The following is a 20,954-nucleotide window of genomic DNA, read 5'->3' as shown; positions in this document are numbered from 1 at the left end:
GTATGACAATTATCTATCATTTGCACAACTTATTGAAATAGAAATAAAGAGTAAGGAGAACAGTTGCTTAAGTACATTTAAAAATAGAATAGAATAGAATTCTTTATTGGCCAAATGTGATTGGACACACAAGGAATTTGTCTTTGATGCATATGCTCTCAGTGTACATAGAAGAAAAGATACGTTCATCGAGAATTCTAAAGTACAACACTTAATGATAGTCGTAAGGTACAAATAAGCAATCAGGAAACAATCAATATAAGTATAAATCGTAAGGATGCAAGCAACAAAGTTACAGTCATAAGTGGAAGGAGATGGGTGATGGGAACGATGAGAAGAACAATAGCAATAGTAATGCAGCCTAATGTGAATAGTTTGACAGTGTTGAGGGAATTATTTGTTTAGCAGAGTGATGGCGTTCGGAAAAAAACTGTTCTTGTACCTACTTGTCTTGGTATGCAGTGCTCTATAGCATCGTTTTGAGGGCAGGAGTTTAAACAATTTATGCCCAGGATGTGAAGGGTCTGTAAATATTTTCACAGTCCTCTTTTTGACTCGTGCAGTATACAGGTCCTCAATGGAAGGCAGGTTGGTAGCAATTGTTTTTTCTGCAGTTCTAATTATCCTCTGAAGTCTGTGTCTGTTTTGTTGGGTTGGAGGATCAAACCAGACAGTTATAGAGGTGTAGATGACAGACTCAATAATTCCTCTGTAGAACTGTATCAGCAGCTCCTTGGGCAATTTGAGCTTTCTGAGTTGGCGCAGAAAGAACATTCTTTGTTGTGCTTTTTTGATGATGTTTTTGATGTTAGGTGTCCATTTTAGGTCTTGAGATATGGTAGAACCTAGAAATTTGAAGGTCTCTACTGTTGATATTATGTTGTCTATATTGTAAGAGGTGGTAGTATGGGAGGATTTCTCCTAAAGCCTACCACCATCGACAATAATTTCAAAATTTATTGGCAAGACCATGCTCAGAATCAGAATACTTTTATTGTTTATAATTTAGTGTCGTGGTAAGGGAAACCCTCACTGTCTGGATAATGGGAAAATTTCTGAAAGAACGTGGCTGTTTCTACTTTTGGATTGCCAGTGTAAAATTCTGATTATGAAGCCAATTAACAGGAATGTCAAAGGCATAACTGTCTTAAGCAAACACCTGTATAGCAAGGATCATAAAATGGATTAAAATGGATTATTGTAAAGAGCCGTGGTGGCACAGTGGTTATAGTGCAGTACTGCAGGCTAGTTCTGCTGAGTGCTGACTGCCAGGAGTACAGCAGTTCGATTCTTACCGACTTAAAGTTGATTCAGCCTTCCATCCTTCCGAGGTCAGTAAAATGAAGACCCATATTGTTGGGGGCCATATGCTGACACTGTAAACCACTTAAGAAAGGGCTGTGAAGCACTATGAAGCAGTATGTAAGTCCTACTGCTATTGCTATATAAAAATTCCAGGGAACATAAAAGAAAGTACTTCCATTAAGTAATTATTCTGGATTTCCAGGTTCCAGAACAGTTCTGATTTGAATGTTAATGCTCAGAGAGAAACTATCATTCCAGAATTCTGTATATCTAAATCAGAAAGTGTGTGTGTGTGTGTGTGTGTGTGTGTGTGTGTGTAAATGTGTAGAATTACTTTAGTGATGGGAGGCAGCATTCAACTAAATTAAAAATATATTTTAATTTTCAAATATATTTAAAATATCCTGTCATTTCATAAGCATGAATAAATATAAGTTTCCCTCATATTTAGGCTTTTATCAGTTTTTTTTTTTTAGGTGGCAACAGGGAGAATAAGGCTTCATTTGGCAGGTGTAAGCTTCTTAAAACAATATTTTTAAAGGAATACCTTTTACAACAGAATTGCATTTGAAAAATCATGCAGCAATGATATCATTTCAGCATTGCATAATTTTGTAAAAACAGTGGAAAGTAAAAAGAATTTATTGAAAACTTCTTCTGCAGATTATAATAGTATAGTCTTTGTCTGGATAATTCTCCAAATACTTCCAGCATCAAATTCCATCAAGCTGTACATTGTTTTAATCGTAAATAACCACAGTTATTCCCCATTACCAGCCACTGGTGATGTGGCTTGGGACATATTCCAAGCAAGGTTCCTTTTAGAATTGGACGAATGAATTATGATAACCTTCTTTGGTGGTCTAGTTCTTTCTCTGGTTATTTTTTTAAAACTACTATTATTACTACTATCACTATCACTACAGATAGTCCTCGACTTACAGCCATGCATTTAGTGACCATTCAAAGTTCCAACAGTCCTGAAAAAAATGACTTATGATTTTTGGTGCTTTTTACAAGAGGCAATTGGACTCTCTGGTTTTTCTTTGAAGACGTTTCATTTCTCATCCAAGAAGCTTCTTCAGCTCTGAAATGCCTCTCCGGCGACAGGCGCACTGGGCCGCCTTGCCTGCCTTCGTGCGCTGCGTGTGGAAGGGGCCGCCGCTGCTTTCACCACCCTCCCTTGTCACCTGGCTGCAGACATCCGCCTGCCCGAAGCAACCATGCCACCATTCACTTTCATTTCACGGTGGGAGAAGAAAGCAAGCGGCGCCAGTGCAATGGTGCTCCAGGAGGGCAGGCAGGCTACAGACGTCCCAGGGCTGCTGCACATGCGCACGTGTCTGTGCTGCGCCGCCGCCCTTTGCTTTCTTCCTTCTCCTGCTGTGAAATGAAAGTGAAAAGGTTATCATAATTCATTCGTCCAATTCTAAAAGGAACCTTGTTTCGGGAGGTTGCTTTGGGCAGGTGGACGTCTGCAGCCAGGCGGAGAGGGAGAGTGGTGGTGAGAACGGCGGCAGCGGCTCCTTCCATGTGCAGCGCATGGAGGCGGTGGGCAAGGGAGTGCAAGGGCTGTCCGCACTGGTCCAGCCAGGTAAGCGCCACCACCCAGGTTGAAGGGAAAGTGCCACAAGCTCCACAGTGGCGCAGCAGGGCCTGGCCATCTCCCTGCGTCAGGAGCTGCTGCCCTGCTGGCCTCTGGCAGTCAAAGAGAGCAGACAGGTCGCCGGGTGGGAAGCCAGTGGGCTGCTTTGAAGCCCCAAGCCCTGCAGAACTGGCCCGGGAGGCACACGGGTGGAAGGTGGCCTTTTCTGCAGCATCCCACTCCCTTCTTTGGATCACCTTGCAGGGTGGGGGCTCTGCCTTTGCAGAAATGGGGTGGACAGTTTGTACGGAGGATTGGCGGGGGGGGGATGCGTGGCTCTCCGGGATGGAGAGTGGGGCAAGAGAAGGCTCTAAGGATTGCTTGGGCAGTCAAGCCAGATGGTGGCTTGACTGCCCAAGCAGTCAACATAACACCCATCCTCCACGGCCTGCACTGGCTGCCGGTGGCCTTCCGGGTGCAATTCAAATTTTTGGTCACCACCTTTAAAGCGCTCCATGGCTTAGGACTGGGATATCTACGAGGCTGCCTTCTGCCGCCGATTGCCTCCCAACGACCTGTGCGCTCCCACAGAGCGGGCCTCCTCAGGGTGCCGTCGACCAAATAATGTAGGTTGGCGACCCCCAGGGAGAGGGCCTTCTCTGTGGCAGCACCGGCCCTGTGGAACGAGCTTCCTCCAGGGTTACAACTCCCCGACCTCCGGGCCTTCAGACGTGAACTGAAGACTTTATTATTTCAGCGAGCTGGACTAGCCTAAGAAATATTTTAGTTAAATTTTAAAGGGGTTTTAATCGGTTTCTACCGTTTTTAGTGATTTGGCCATTAAAATATTTAGTTTTAATTTGGTTTTATATTGTTATTTATTATATTATTGTATTTTAATATGGCTGTGAACCGCCCTGAGTCCTGCGGGAGATGGTGCGGTATAAAAGTTTGATTAATAAATAAATAAATAAATAAATAAATAAATAAACTCAAAGCATTGGGGGCTTCAGAAGGGCAGAATGTGCTTCAGAATATGCAGCTCCTGGTTCTAACAGTGAGTGACGTGAGTTCAAGTTGGCCATGTCCACCCAGTCACATGACTACCAAGCCACACCCACCAAGCCACGTCCACACAACTGATAGGGAAAATTTTTGGATTTCACCACTTGCCTCTGAGGACTTGCTTGCTATTCTCAGGGCAGTTTTGGCTATCCTCTTTCGAATCCATTATAAATTGTCTTGGACATAATGAAAAGGATACATCCATTCCATTGAAACTGAATGGAGCAGTCCACAGAATGTGACAGTTGGCCTGGCATGAATGGCTACTTTAAAATGTATATCATACAAACCTGACATCCTCCAAATCAGTCGTGAGTTGCTACTGGTTTGGTCTGGATCTTGCGAACCGGTAGTAATGGCAGCTGGAGGCTCCGCCCACCCGCCCGGACATCATCACAGACACTCTGCGCATGCACAGAGCTCCCGTTGCGAACTGGTAGCGAAGGTAAGTGGAACCCACCCCTGCTCCATATGTGGCAGAATATAATTCCTATTCTCTGGGAATAATGGGGTGCTACAGTATGTCTGCGAAGCACCAAATGGAGTACTCTGGTACACATGGAACAGCATGATTTTTGGAAATGATAGGGAAATAGAAAAATAAGATATTCATCAGCCTTCTGAAATATCAAGCTGAATCTCTGATGGTGACAAAGTAGAAAAGATTCCTTTATTCTCCACAGTTACGATTACATCATCTTTGTGTGGACTATACCAGGGGTCTCTAACCTTAGTAACTTTAAGGCTTGTGGACTTCAACTCCCAGAGTTCCTCAGCCAGCTTTGCTTAGGAACTCTGGGAGTTGAAGTCCACAAACCTTAAAGTTACTAAGGTTGGAGACCCTTGGACTATACTAATTTTAGAAAAGCATACATTAACAAAACTGCAGCTCATAATAACCATAAAGTAATCAGAGTTTTTTCCCCCCTGTGAAAAAACTGGTGTTCTCCTCTTGGCATGTAAACTAGAATTTAAGTCAGAAGAATTCAAACTCTTCTCTGTTCAGAGGCAAGTGATCTTCAAACATAGCCACATAGCAGTGGGGAAGGCAAGAATAGGAAAGCATGTTGTAATAAAATATACAGATCATAGAATCAGAAAATACCCTAGGGATCATTTTGTCCAATTTCCTGCTGTGACAGATAATCCAATCTCTGGAAACCTCTATCAAGGAGAACTCATTAGTTCATATAGCAATCTAGTCCACTGGCTGACTATTCATTCATTCAGGAATTTCCTCTTAATAAATAGACTGAACTTCCTTCTTGTAGCTTTAATTCACTGGTTCTAGTCCTTCCCTCGGAGGCAATAGAACATCAACTCCTTTTAGTGTGTGATTGTTCTTTAGGTATTTGCTATCTTACTGCCCTTCATCTTTTTTTCTGTAGACTAAAACAGAGTCAGATCTTTAACCGTTCTTCATAAGATTTGGACCTATAAACAATTTAAAACTTTTTCTGGTAATCATACTGCAGTTATTCTTTTGTATTGGGCAAGAAAAGTAGAATTCTTTATGAATGGGTGAAATTCGGCAGATTCTGACAGGTTCTGGAAAACCGGTAACGGAAATTTTGAGTAGTTTGGAGAACTGGCAAATACCACCTCTGACTGGTCCCAGAGTGGGGGTAGGAATGGAGATTTTACAGTATCCTTCCCCTGCCACGCCCACCAAGCCACTCCCACAGAACCGGTAGCAAAAGATTTTGGATTTCACCACTGATGTATACATCACATTTCAGCATTCTCTTTGCATCAGAAATACCTAAGCCATTTGGAGGAACTCCTATTTCAAATGGCTGCAAAACTGTTATATTATTAAAAATCTCTAGCACAGTGTTTCTCAACTTTAGCAACTCTAAGATGTGTGAACTTCAACTCCCCAAATTCCCCAGTGGCATGAATTGGGTGGGGGAATTCTGGGAGTTGAAGTCCGCACATCTTCAAGAGCTGCCTTGATGAAGTGGGCAGCCGTAAGAAATAAATCTAAGGAGCAATTCTAGTATTCCCCATCCAGCACATTGATTGGGGAATTCTGGGAATGGAAGTTCATACACCTAAGAATGGCTAAGGTTGAGAAACACTGCTCCAGCGTTCTATCTGCCTTGATGGTATGCATGAACCTGAGCTGGTGAATTATTACTGTATGTTACAGCAAGTCCATTAACAAGCTGGCTACAGAACATTGATGGAGCACCAGTCAAGTTCCAGCTAGCCAATGGGTCCCCCAACTACAATGCCTGGACTTTAATGACTGGCCCAACCCCTTGTTGTTGAACACCGTATCATGAATTAAGTCTGAAAGACGGCAGATGTGATAAAGTTGAGAGACAACACACAACTACTCAGAGCAGTCAATGTGTTCTGTTCAGGATGTAGAAGCGTGACTTACAATTGCTGAACCTCCTTAACTTCCTCCGCAAATGATTCATATCTGGCCATTCTGGACCATTAGAACACACCATGTGGGTTGTGGGTATGAAAATATAAATGTACAGTACACATGTATTCATATAAGTACTGGCAGTAATGAGTAATTGATTTCTGGGGAAAGATAACATGTAAATAAAAAACTACATGCATAAGGTTGCATTTATTTTTATTTGTTTTTATTTATTTACCCCTTCAAACCGCATAGTCTCTAGATGGCTTACAAATATTAACCTAACAGCATCAAAAATTAGAACATTATTAAAAACTTTTTATTAACTCATTAAATAGTTTTAATAATTCTTGCTATTAAAACTTTAATAACAAGAACATGATAATAACAAATATATATAAAGTATGTTTCAGAGGTGGGTTTCAGCAGGTTCTGACCAGTTCTGGGGAACCAGTAGCGGAAATTTTGAGTAGTTCGGAGAGCTGGTAGTAAAAATTCTGACTGGGCCCGCCCCCATCTGTTTTCTGCTTCCCAAGTCCCAGGTGATTGGGAAGAAATGGGGATTTTACAGTAACCTTCCCCTGGAGTGGGGTGGGAAAGGAGATTTTACAGTATTCTTGACTGCCACGCCCACCAAGCCACACCCACAGAACCTGTAGTAAAAATTTTTGAAACCCACCACTGATATGTTATCAAAAGCAACACAAAAATATCAGTCAAAAACAATCAATCTTAAACGTGGCAAGTAGCAATCTCAAACTATTTTACAATTCAGCAGACAACCAAAAATCTGGTTTAATCTGATGGCTCAGCGCATGAGGTAGCAACAGTTGTGAGTTGAAGTCCGAAAGCCTTAAAGTTGCCAAGACTGGAGACCCCTGGCCTTAAGTAAAGCAATGCCTTGGAAGTAATGCAGCCCCATGATTTCCAAAGCCAAATTATTGTGTTGCTGCTTTCAATTGTTCTGCCTGCATTTATTTCCCTCCCTACTTTCTCAACTTACCTTACCTTTTGGGAAAGGGGGGGGCAGGGGGTTGGCACAAGCACGTTCCCCCCAAAAAGCATTGTGTTGTAACCACCCTTTCTTCATTTGCTAATAACCAATGGAAGATTGACTGGGAAATGAAACTGAAGTTAAGAAATTGGTGTTTTATTCTATATCAGTTTCCTTTTTAAATGAAAACATATCTTTTTAAAAAATCAGGTAGGTCAGGAACTAACCCCAAGGAAGGGATCTTTATGATGGTGTCCACAAATATCCCTTGTTTACCCGATTTATATACTTTTGAAACAGTTTACCTGGAAGTTAGATGCTGCCTACGGAATTTTAAAATGCCTTTGGTACTCATTTTGGGTGGGATTCTTATGCATTTTCTCTAAATGGTGACCTTTGAAAAAGCCGCTAGCTCAGATTGCTTAATCCCCAGTTGAATTTCCAGAGTTTCATCCAATTATACTAGACCACACACATTTCACCACATTGTCTTTTTTTTTTTGGTCTGAAAGCATATCCTGTTTTTTTCTAAAATTTATTATATTGATTCTTTCTGTGTGTAATGTTTCTTATCTGTTATCAGTTTACTTACATCATAAATGTGAGACTTATTTTTTCCTTTGTTACTCTTTTGCCATTGGTCATACCTTTGTGTATGTGTGCACACATATGTGTATGCTAATAAATTATCAAGTGACAAATATTTCTTTACTTACTGGAATACAGCAAGCAGGATTAGACTTGCAGTCACAAGCACTATATAATCGAGACAGTTTGTGGAATATAAAACTTTCTGAACATTTATGATGAATGATGATTATGTGCCATCAAGTCATCGTCAGCTCTTAGCAACCACCTGAATAGACGATCTGTCCATGATGATCTGTCCCTGACCTGGTCCTTCAAGTCTTCCAATGGTACATTCATTATCTCTGTAACTGAGTCTATTGACATTTCTGCTGGCCATCCTTCTCTTCACTTTCTTTGCACCTTTCCCAGAATTAGATCGTTCTCCAGAGAGCTAGGTCTTCACAGGTGTCCAAAGTAACATTACTTTGAGCCTGATCAGCCTTTTGGCGAAGATCAAGGGTAGTGTGTAGCCCAGGGGTATCAAACTTGATTTCATTGAGGGCTGCATCAGGGTTGTGTTTGACCTGGGGGGGGCGTGGCTAGGGCAGGCATGGCCAGCTTGACATCATGCATGTCAGGTGCGCCTGTGGTGGCCCGGGCATTCTGCCAATGAAATTGGGCTCCCGAGCTCCGTTTCCGGCTGCAATAGCCTCCTGCTTCCTTCTGCCAATGAAAAAGGAGCTGGGGGGGGCATGCGTGGCCCTTCCAAGCTCTGTTTCTGGCTGCGACAGCCTCCTGCAACCCTCTGCCAGCGAAAACAGAGCTGGGGTGGTGGTGCATGCAGCCCTCCTGAACTCCGTTTTCACTGGGAGAAGCACCACGGGCTGGTCCTTCGGTATTTCCAGGATGGCCCCATGGGACAGATCTAAGCACCCTGTGGGCCAGATCCAGCCTTGAGTTTGACACCCCTGGTGTAGCCTGATCATTTGTGCCTCAAGTGAGAACTCTTGAGTTAGTTGGTTTGATGATCCAGTTGTTTGTTTTCTTGTTTGCCTGTGGGGGCCTTCTACAACAAAGAAAATCAAACAAGTCAGTATTCTTTTTTTCCTACTTCTTTAGAGTCCAACTTTGGTTCCATACTCTGTTACAGAGAATATTTTGGCCTGCATGATCCTTGTATACATGCATCACAGCATTTGACGATCCTTTTCGTTATGGCTGCTCTACCAAGTGGCATATCTGACTGCATGTTTCTTTACTGTTGATGATAAGAATAGGCAGAAGTTATCCACCACTTCAATATATTGTCAGTTCTAAGGCTGATCTATTTGTTTTTCATGAGTTTGGTCTTCCTTACATTTAATCTGAGGCCAATTCTTTCACTGTACTCCTAGACTTTTATTACCAGAAATTGCAGATCCTTTGCATTTTTGGTACTTACTACCACTGAAGGCCACCATTCAATATCACACAATGTCTGACTTCATTGTCACCCACAATAGAAGCAATGTATTACCTAATAGATAGCTCAGTTCTCTAAGCGGCCTACTGGCTTTTGAATTGAATGGCATAATTCAAATATGGGTGATATGCAGAGTTCTTAGGACAAAGTTATGACTCAATCATACTCTGATCCATATGTCTTATTCTATGCATTCCTTAACTGAAAGCCAGACCTTAATGAAGACTTTCTGGTCAGGAAGAATTAGTTTCAGCTAATTTAGGTAGGTAAAATATATTTGCTTGTTCCTGGTGTCATTAGAAAATAATTTAGTATAGAGGTGTATAGTATAGAGGTGTACATTACCTTTTAGTATGTGAAGACTCAAAAATAATTGAGTGCGAAATTGGTGTTTTTGCCTCCCAAATATTTTTGAACTCAGTGAAAAAAGAAACCAACTGCACCCAGGGGTACTTTAGGGCCTATGGAACTGCTTCAGCCCCAAATATTTTAGATAGTACCAGAGTGATAAAACAAGTGTTAGCTGTACTGCTTTTTCTTAGTGCCATATAAATGATTTACATTTCAAGTACAGGTAGCCCTTGCTTTACAATCAATCCTAATTGGGACCAGAATTTCCATCGCTAAGCAAAGCGGTCATTAAGTGAAATATTACTATTTAGTGATGGAAGTTCTAGTAGATGAGGACCACTCTGTTTCTAGGTGAGGACCTCACTGCTTCTCCTGCCCTTGCTGTGCTCGCTTCTGCTTCAAGTTGGCAGCCCGCCTGGATTTACGACCACTGCATGCCCTTCAGCTCCTCCCCACCATCTATCTTCCTCTGCCCTTTTGGCTGCCATTCCCAGATGATTTTCACTGTATTCTTCTTCCTGGTGCTGATGAGTTGTACCTGAGCCTTGTACCTGGGCCTCCGTGAGATGCTGTTGGCAGCAGGGACATCCAGGATGGCGAAGTGCAGGGCAGGTCAAAGGGCAGAGATGGGAGAGGGGGAGATAGGCTGGTGGAAGAAATTGGAAGGCACTCTATAGATATAAATACGGGTGGGCTGCCAAGTGCCCAAATTTTGATCACAGATCCCCGGGGGCAGTGCAACAGGCGTAAGTTTTGAGGACTGGTCAAAATTATTATTCATTCAGCACCATGATTGTTCAAACAGTAGTTGAACAAATGGTTGTTAAACAAGGACTATGGTAATAACTTTTTTTTAAAAAAAATCTTCTTTATGTATTACCCAGTAACAGCAATTTAAATTTTATCATCTTTTCAACAGCTAGATGTCTCCAGTCTATTGTTCTGCAGAAAATCCTTTGGTAGAGCTGTGGCAAGCACAAGCACTTTAAATATAGCTAGGCTATCCATTCTTAGATGATAATTGCTAGTGGTTTATATAGAGCACAACATTAAATCTGGAATCCCACAGAGCAATTCAGAAAACAGTCTGCTTCATATTAGATTAATTCAAAGGATTTTTTATTTAATTCAGGGCTTGAATCCAATCTTGATTCAGAAATCTGTATTTCTGTATCTTCCACCAACATGGGAAATAATCTTGGACTATTTTCCCATTTGACAAAATTGGATGAAATTTGCAAGGAGTTATTACTGACCAGGGAACAAGGTATATCAAGTTTCAGACAACTAGGTGCAATGGTTTTGCATTAAACACATTACTTTTTTAAAATTGCCAATGATTTTTGTATTTCTTGGCAACAAATGGATTTTTGCAGGAAAAGTGATCATTCTGATGGAATCAAATCTGCCAACTTTCATATGGATAAATTCAGGACTTTTGTTTGAAAGTTCTTCTACTAGCTTGATATTTCCAAAACTGTTACTTGTTACCATGTGTTTATAGTTGACATGACAATGATATTCAGAATAGAAATGGCTATAGCGAAGAAATCTTAACAGAAGAAGGAGGAGGAGAACTCAGTGGTTTAATGAAGTGTTATTTGTGTATGTGCAGAGATGTGCTTTAACAATACATTTAAAATTATACATATCACAGAGTTACCTGCATAGAGAAACTTGTCAAAATAAGTACAGAGAATTATAAATGAATTGAAAATAGGATCCATAATGTTGCAGTCTGAGTATTTTGTGGAAACACAGTATGGCTTGGCAAACTCTTTGGAAATGCTTTTATATTTAATTAATTCAGCGTATTAAATAGAAAAGCATGTCCATGGAAGCTGCCAAGTTGTGCCATATAACAAGTGATGTGGAAAGGGGAATCTTTGTTCATCTCAGTATTACATAAATTATGGGCATACTGCATTTTTCAAGCTAGGGGCCATACTAGGGAGTTGTGCCAGGGGCCACATTCCAAAAAATAGGCCAAAGAGAAAGAAACCATGGTAAAATCTAAATTATCTGCAATGCATTTGAATGAAATATCGTAATGGGTATTATGATTAATTCCCTGGAATTAAGAGGTTGTGATAATGTTTTTCTACTGTCAGATTGAAAATCATCATTTCTAGAATTTTTTAGAGAGGCTCTGGAATCTGCGTCTTTACATTGCAACTTTGATACAGTCACATCCTCTGTACATTCTTGTGCTGCATCTTTGACTCTACAAATTGCACAATTCGAAGTGCAAGGGATTGTATATGATTAAGTTGCAGCGTAACAGAGTAGAACAGTCCTGTTCTGGAGTGGCAAAGAAAAAAGTTTAGCCTTAGTCGGATTGTGTTTTTTGAAGATGATTTCTGAAAATGTAAATTAAAATGGAAGAAAGCTAACTTCCATCTGGAAAGGCTCTCAATAAGAGGCACCAAGAAAAATATGTGGTAAGAAATTTAGAATGGAAAAAACTAAGAAGACATGAAGTTGTTTAAAAGAGAATACTTATGTCAGAGGACTCAGATATTTTCTTCCATTGTAATTTCTAATTTTACCAACAATGAGCATTGTTTCCCAACTTCCAGTTAGAATAAGGGCTTGATGAGATTTTTTCATATAAGGGAGACTGACACTTTCTTGAATCTCTAATGAATCTTTATAGGAAAGCATATTTCTATTGGTTTCAATAAGACATTTTTTGCACTGCTGATTCAGGATTATCATGCCATCATGTCAAGAGCCAGAAATATACAGTTTCTTGGAAATTAATATTAGATCATTAATATAATGGTAAGGTAAAGGTAAAGGTTCCCCTCACACGTATGTGCTAGTCGTTCCCAACTCTAGGGGGCGGTGGTCATCTCCGTTTCAAAGCCGAAGAGCCAACAGTGTCCCAACACATCTCCATGGTCATGTGACTGGCATGACTAAATGCCAAAGGCGCATGGAACGCTGTTACCTTCCCACCAAAGGTGGGCCCTATTTTTCTACTTGCATTTTTTAACGTGCTTTCAAACTGCTAGGTTGGCAGAAGCTGGGACAAGTAATGGGAGCTCACCCCGTTATGTGGCACTAGGGATTCGAACTGCCGACTTTCTGATTGACAAGCTCAGCGTCTTAGTCACTGAGCCACCATGTCCCTTAATATAATGGTAATGCCAACTTAATGCTACATTAATGACAATGCATATTGTTAGCATTTGCCAGTACATATCATCAACTGATCCCAAGAAAATTTTGTTAAGGGTTTGTTAAGTAACTGTTCCAGTAGGTACCGTATTTTTCGGATTATAAAACGCACCTAAATTTAGAAATTTAGATGAATTCAACAAAATTTAGTTTTTGGCCTCCAAGCACCGCATTTTCAGACCTTTTAAAGCCTTTTTTCAGCCCATTTCCAAGGCTTTTTTCTGCCCATTTTCTAGGCTTTATTCAGCCCCTTTTGGAGGCTTTTTGGCCCATTTTTGAGGCTTTTTTCAGCCTGTTTTGGGGGGGGGGTTGGCCCATTTTTAAGGCTTTTTTCAACCCATTTTTGAGGCTTTTTTCAGCCCATTTTCGGGGCTTTTTTTGGCCTGATTTTGTGTGGTTTTTGGCCCATTTTCAAGGCTTTTATCAACCTATTTTTGAGTCTTTTTTCAGCCCATTTCTGAAGCTTTTTTCAACCCATTTTGGAGGCTTTTTTTCAGCTTGTTTTCAAGACTTTTTTCTGCCCATTTTTTCCAAAAAAATGGCCAAAAAAGCCTTGGAAATGGGCCGAAAAAAGCCTCAAAATAGGCTGAAAAAAGCCCCGAATATGGGCTGAAAAAGGCCTTAAAAAGGCCCGAAAATGGGGCATGTGGAGGCAAAAAAACGGCTGGCAGGTTGGCGGGGCTTCGGCAATATTCGGTCTATAAGACGCACAGACATTTTCATCCCCTTTTGGGAGACAAAATAGTGTGTCTTATAGTCCGAAAAAATACGGTATATGGTTAATTTTGCTCAATTGTTGGGAGCCAATGCATTAATGTCACAGTTAAAGAATATTAGATTTCTAAAATTTATGAGTCATCTTACAGTTAATATTAAGCAATACACAACTAATACAAACTGCAATGCCTGCCAATTCAAAAATATAATCGAGAGGTTAAAATAAGCAAAACCTACTCTAGAATATGCATCAGACCAATCTCTAAAACTGCAGAGAGGAAACGAGTGACGTTAAACGTAGCAGAAGTGAAAGAAAATGGTTCTTGTCTTCAATGACTGGCATATAGGCACCCAATGTGCCTCTCAGGGGTGGGTAAGGGGGACATTCCTTAAGTATGAGGACACTCCAAGCAAGGTCTCTGATAACAATGTCAAGGTTCAAGCACAAATGTATAGAAGGAAATGGTCTTTCACATACTGTGGCCCCAAGCTGTGAAAGGATTTCTAAGCAACATCAACATTTTGAACTAGGCCAAGGAACAAGCTGCAGATGATTCATGGCACAATGCAATTACAGGTAGTCCTTAGCATACAACCGTTCATGTAACTGTCTGAAGTTACAACGGCACTGAAAACAGTGACTTATGACTGTTTTTCACACTTAAGACTGTTGCAGCATCCCCATGGTCGCAGGATCAAAATCCAGATGCTTGGCAACTGACTCATATTTATGATAGTTGCAGTGTCCTGCGGTCATGTTTGCAATCTTTTGACAAGCAGAGTCAGTGGCAAAGCCTGGATCACTGAACTACAGTGGTTCACTTAACAACTGTGGCATGGAGCGAAATTCACCTAACAAATGTCTCACTTAGCAACAGAAATTTTGGGCTTAATTGTGATCATAAGTCAAGGACTACCTGTATAATGTCCCGTTTCCCTCATGTTAAATTTCTGGATTTTTCCAAGAGGGGTACTCTAAATAGATGGATAACCAGCACGGATCATTTAATCCTGGTTGTCTCTTGTTACATCTAGGCTTGCAACTGGAATATTGGTCAAAATCATAAAAGGCACTCAACGGGATGCCAGAAGAGGATTTGTTCGTTTAAGTCTTGTATAAATACCAAGTCATCTGCAACCATGGCATGGAAATGGAAGATATTATTGGTCTAATTTTTAACAACAGTACTCTGAATGTAGAAGAACTCAGAAGATGATTAAAACATAAGTGATCACTTCTGACATTTCCCTGTAGTATGCTCTGCATTGCCAAACCCATGAACCCAATTTGAGCTTCCGTTTCAATGGATAATCTTTACCTCAGAGTCCCATTTGGAATTTAGCATCCCTGGTAGCAACATTATTGGTGGTAGATTTATGCTAGCAAATATATGGGTTGGGATTGCTCTGTGGATCTCTATTAAATAACTTAAATGTCTGCAGTGTTTGCATTTTTCAGGCTGGCAAAGACCAGCTTTTTTTTCAAGTCTCTCCTCAGCTAAATGACTACTAGCTTTTTCAGTCCCCTAAAATATATTAAAAAGGAGCGGAATGAGCAAGCAAAGTAATAAGGGTGGAGAGGAACTCATCGAAACCAAAAAAGCGGTGCAAGTGGTTCTGAGTTCCAACACTGTATAGGTAATGTATTTTGATAGCAACAACAGCAATTGTGGAAATCTATAAATTGCACTGAATCCTGCTCTGACCTAGTTGTCTCAGAAGCTAAATTAGGTCAAACAAAGTTAGTACTTGGATAGGAGACCGGGAAGTTGAGAAAACATCCTAGAAGGCAAGAGCAAAACAACTTTCATATGCCTGCCAAGATAACTACAGTGGTTTGTTTATCAAGCTACCATAAGCCAAGGTTTTCTTGAAGGAGACTCTACCTTTACTCGAGACTTAACCCGTAATTTCCAGAGATACTAGCAGAACCTAGCAAAAAGATCCTGCCATATAAAAATGGTCAAGGATAGGATAGTGTGGTGTTTAAAATAGAGAAAATTCACCTGTGCTTTTCCTGTTTAAGCCATCTATAACATGACTGATACCATCACAACTTTGTTGCAAGACATCTAGATAACTTGTTTTACTTGGATTGTAGTAAAGTAATGTACACCGATACGCAGTGTACTTTAAACACCACTTTCCTTGCCTAGGAACTTATCTACACCCGGATATAAATACACATATCTTATACGATAGGAGAGCACACCAGGACCTAAGTAAACTGTGAAATAAACAAAATATAGTTCGTGGGACTTACCATTTATTACCAAGCCTCAGGAAAAAAAGGCTGTCTCTTTTGGCAGAGAACCAATTGTTAAAAGCATAATAGTATAACCAGGATCATTTGCTCCCTGCAGTCAGATTGGCTTTAGTTCTATCACCTCTTTGTGGATAGATCTGATAGGTTGTGCAATCAAAAGAATTAACATTTCATCACCTGTTTTCACTTGAAGGTCTGGTTGGATGGCTAATCTTTATTTTTTCTTTCTGTCCCATCCTACTCCTTGCCAACAGAGGCTTGTATCTTGCCTAATGAGGTGTGTTTTATTTATTGATCACATTTGTATACCGCCCTATCTCCCGAGGGACTCAGGGCGGTTAACAGGCATATAAAAAGAACATATAAATACAGATTAAAACACTAATAAAAAACTTATTCTAACCAGCCTGATTACCAAAACCAATTAAAATCAATATAAAATTTAAAATTTCAAAAATTTAAAAATCTAAAAAACCTAGTCCAGTCCTGCGCACCTAAATAAGTGTGTTTTAAGCTCACGACGGAAGGTTCTAAGGTCCGAGAGTTGGCGAAGTCCTGGGGGGAGCTCGTTCCAGAGGGCGGGAGCCCCCACAGAGAAGGCCCTTCCCCTGGGCGTCGCCAGACGGCACTGCCTAGCTGACGGCACCCTGAGGAGTCCCTCTCTGTGAGAGCGCACGGGTCGATGAGAGGTATTCGTAGCAGAAGGCGGTCCCAGAATAGCCCGGCCCTATGCCATGGAGCGCTTTAAAGGTGGTCACCAACACCTTGAAGCGCACCCGAAGGCCACAGGTAGCCAGTGCAGTCTGCGAGGATAGGTGTCACCCGGGAGCCACGAGGGCTCCTTCTATCACCCGCAGCCGCATTCTGACTAACTGCAGTCTCCGGATGCCCTTCAAGGGAGCCCCATGTAGAGAGCATTGCAGTAATCCAGGCGAGACGTCACGAGGCGTGAGTGACCGTGCATAGGGCATCCCGGTCCAGAAAGGCGCAACTGGCGTACCAGGCGAACCTGGTAAAAGCTCTCCTGGAGACGGCCGCCAAATGATCTTCAAAGGACAGCCGTCATCCAGGAGGACGCCCAAGTTACGCACCCTCTCCGTCGGGGCCAATGACTGCTTCAACAGTCAGCCGCGGTTGCAGCTGACTGTACCGGGATGCCGCATCCACAGCCACTCTGTCTTGGAGGGATTGAGCTTGAGCCTGTTTCTCCCCATCCAGACCCGTCGGCTTCCAGACACCGGGACAGCACTTCAATAGCTTCATTGGGGTGGCCGGTGTGGAAAAGTACAGCTGGGTGTCATCAGCGTACAGCTGGTACCTCACACGAAGCCACTGATGATCTCACCCAGCGGCTTCATATAGATGTTGAACAAAGGCGAGAGAATCGACCCCTGCGGCACCCCACAAGTGGGGTCCCTCGGAGCCGACCTCTGCCCCCCCGTCAACACCGTCTGCGACCGATCGGAGAGATAGGAGGAGAACCACCGATAAACGGTGCCTCCCACTCCCAATCCCTCCAACCGGCGCAGCAGGATACCATGGTCGATGGTATCAAAAGCCGCTGAGAGGTCTAATAGGACCAGGGCAGAGGAACACCCCCTATCCCTGGCCCTCCAGAGATCATCCACCAACGCGACCAAAGCCGTCTCCGTGCTGTAACCGGGCCGGAAACCGGACTGGAACGGGTCTAGATAGACAGTTTCATCCAGGTGTAAGGGAAACTGATATGCCACCATACTCTCTACAACCTTCGCGCGGCGGGTTGGAGACCGACGATAATTACCTAAAACAGCTGGGTCCAAGGCAGGCTTCTTGAGGAGGGGTCTCACCACCGCCTCTTTCAAGGCGGCCGGGAAGACTCCCTCCACCAAGGAAGCGCTCGTAATTGCCTGGAGCCAGCCTCGTGTCACCTCCTGGGTGGCCAGCACCAGCCAGGAGGGCACGGGTCCAGTAACCATGTGGTGGCATCCAACCTACCCAACAACCTGTCCATGTCCTCGGGAGCCACAGGGTCAAACTCATCCCATAAAATATCACCAAGACCACCCTCGGACGCCTCCCCTGGGCCACTGCAATTTTGGTCCAAACCGTCCCGAAGCTGAACGATTTTATCGTATAGATAACCGTTAAACTCCTCAGCACGTCCCTGCAGCGGGTCATCCCGCTCCCCTGATGAAGGAGGGAACGAGTCACCAAACAGGGCGGCTGGGCGGTTATCTGCCGACGCAATGAGGGAGGAGGCGTAGCAACGCCTCGCTTCCTCAGTGCCACTAGGTAAGTCCTAGTATAGGACTTCACTAGTGTCCGATCAGCCTCGGGCGGCTGGACCTCCAAGAACTCTCCAGGCGTCTTCTCCGGCGCTTCATCCCCTCAGCTCCTCGGAGAACCAAGGAGCCGTTTGGGACCTGCGCCGGGTCAGAGGCCGCAAAGGCACGACACGATCTAAGGCCCCGCGCGGCCCGTTCCCAGGCCGCAACCAGTTCCTCAGCCGTGTCGTGAGCCAGACCCTCAGGAAATGGCCCAAGCTCCGTCCGGAACCTCTCAGGGTCCATCAGGCGCCTCGGGCCGGAACCAGCGTACTGGCTCCGTCTCCCTGCGGTGTTGAGTGGCGGTCAGAAAGTCCAGGCGAAGAAGAGTGATCTGACCATGACAGAGGTTCAATAACTATTTCCTTCAAATCCAGATCTCTCAACCACTGACCAGAGATAAAAATCAGATCCAGAGTGCCACCCCCAATGTGAGTAGGGCCATCAACTACTTGAGTCAGGTCCAAGGCCGTCATGGTAGCCGTGACCTCCCGAGCAGCTGTCGGTGGCGAGCGGAAGATGGCAAGTTAAAGTCCCCCATGACTAAAAGTCTGGGGGTCTCAACTGCCACCCCAGCAAGCACCTCCAGGAGCTCAGGCAGGGCAGCTGTCACGCAGCAAGGAGCCAGGTACACGACCAGCAAGCCCATCTGACATCTATGACCCCATCTCACAAAAGGATTCACACCCGGCAATCTGAGGCACAGTGGTCTCCTCGGCTCTAGACTCTCTCTAATCACAACCGCCACCCCACCACCCCTACCCTGGCCCCTCGGCTGATGGAATGCTCGAAACCCGGCGGGCACATTTGAACAAGGGCACGCCCCTTCTGGGCCCAGCCAGGTCTCCATGCGCCCATAAGGTCCGCGGCACCCCTGAATAAGATCGTGAATTAGGGGGCCTTATTGGCCACGGACCGTGCGTTGCACAACATCAGCCGAAGGCCAGGGCCCTGAGGGTCCTGACCATCCGGAAGCGGGAGAAGTTTGAGGGCTCGGGCGCGCGATCGCCTGCAGACATCGAGCGCGCCCCTAACACGATGTGAGCCCCACTTCCGCCATATCTGCCCCTCCCTAACCGTGGAAATGTCACCACCCTCAACCAATGGAGCACCAACCCCCATGACCTCGGACCCACCAACCCCGCCACGAGCATGCGCAGAACTGGACTCCCACCCGCGGGTTTCCCCAACACCCGCCCTTAAATCCTCCCACCCACCCCCAACCCAAACCTATCAATTTCCTCCCCTTAAAAACCCCTTTAACACCCTCCTTAAAAAACCCCGACAGGTTCTTCCCCCTACCTGACACTACCCTCCCCCCCTTTAAAAAACCCTTATTAAAAACCTATCTACAAAACCCCACAGGTCCTTTTTTTCGCATGCCACCTCTGTGGGTCCCAAAACCCGTCATAGAGGCCGGCCCTCGATAATGTGGAGGCCATTTCTGCGGCGGGGCACCTCGCAGCTGCAAGAGTTCATCAGAAGAATAGCGTCGTAATAGAAGATAAGATCGTGAAAGGGGTCCAAACTCGAGGGATAAAAAAGATGGCAAAGATTAAAGATGTTATCCAAATAGAGATTGAAGTAGGCCTAAAATGATGATAAATGATGATAATACTAAACCAGCATGCTGGTAATCCCAATAAGGGCAGACCCAGAGTAAAACCACAAACAGTCCAGATGGTAGTCTGTCGAAGGTCTGAGACCAAACATCCTGGGATAGAAAAGGTGGAGAGGGGGTTACTCCAGTCATAGGTAATATCGGCTGCTGTTAAGTCTCCTGCATCTTCCAATAGGCCTAAAGGGCCAGCGACCGGCCAGGATACCAATAAGGCCAGAAAAGGCGTAGCAGATGTTAACCGTCCAACGAGGGTCTCCAGGCAGGCAAATCCATCGCACCTCCATCGCCTTCCCGCTATCCTCCAACCACCACCACCTCCAATCCAGGATAGAACACACAATCCAGGGGTCCCTTCAAATCCAGCACCCCCTAGTGCATCCTCACCCGGTGCAGAGGCCCGGACGCTCCAAACCTCTCCTACCGAGGGGCCCAACCTCTCCCACAGGTTGAGCCTCTCCGAGAGGCTGGAGGATAGGAGAGACGCCATGGTCACAATCTGGCGGCAGGAAAAGGCACAGGCGACTTGGGCGGAAACAGATGGAACTTCTCAGTCGCTGTTGCCATCGTCCAGGTCGGAACAAAGGTCCGAACCCGAGCGGCACACCGCCACCAAGCCGATAAGATGTAACAGTCAGATGAAAAATATAGAGGTCAGATGTGGAAAACGGGAGGCAGACCAGCTATAAAAAGCCAGGCCAAGCCAGCCAAGACCGACGCCAACCGCAGGAGCCAGCTGAAAAATTAAAAAATCGGCCGGAAAAACGCCGAGAAACGCCAATCAACGCCCCGCCTCAGGCCCGAAAAAACATGGCCGCCGTAACTTCGCCGACTGCTTACCCGACCCCGTTCTCAGCAGCCGTGGGCTCAAAAGAGACCAAAAGCCTCTCTCCACGGCTGCCGCTCTGATGACAGTCCAGGTCGGGGCAGCAGGCGGCTAGACCGGCGGTTTGGATAAAGCCATCCTCGGAGGGCCCCACAAACGCCGGAGCCGGATCTTCAACGCTGCGCCATCTTGCGCATGCGCAGAACCTGTTGTCCTGTTGCGCATGCGCAGAACCTGTTGTCAGTGCCGATGAACCACAGTACCCTTTTTATGAACTGCTGACTGAACAGCATCTTTCTGGCCTTCAGGCCATTTTGCGAAGAGCC

The 20,954-nt window shown here is 44.2% G+C and overlaps 1 protein-coding gene across 1 annotated transcript in view; it reads right to left on the bottom strand.

The window, feature by feature from the left end:
* The window catches only part of SLC22A18 (solute carrier family 22 member 18), a 122,027-nt gene extending 101,735 nt beyond the window's left edge, over nt 1-20,292 (bottom strand). The window contains exon 1 of the mRNA XM_058161164.1: nt 19,858-20,292. Within this exon, the coding sequence (XP_058017147.1) occupies nt 19,858-20,292 (435 nt within the window). The remainder of the gene's footprint in view (nt 1-19,857) is intronic.
* Between the last annotated feature and the right edge of the window lie 662 nt (nt 20,293-20,954).

The sequence above is a fragment of the Ahaetulla prasina genome, chromosome 1 (assembly GCF_028640845.1).
Source record: "Ahaetulla prasina isolate Xishuangbanna chromosome 1, ASM2864084v1, whole genome shotgun sequence".
Lineage (NCBI taxonomy): Eukaryota > Metazoa > Chordata > Lepidosauria > Squamata > Colubridae > Ahaetulla > Ahaetulla prasina.
Note: the sequence above shows the minus strand (reverse complement) of the source record. Positions and strands in the feature narration are given on the sequence as shown.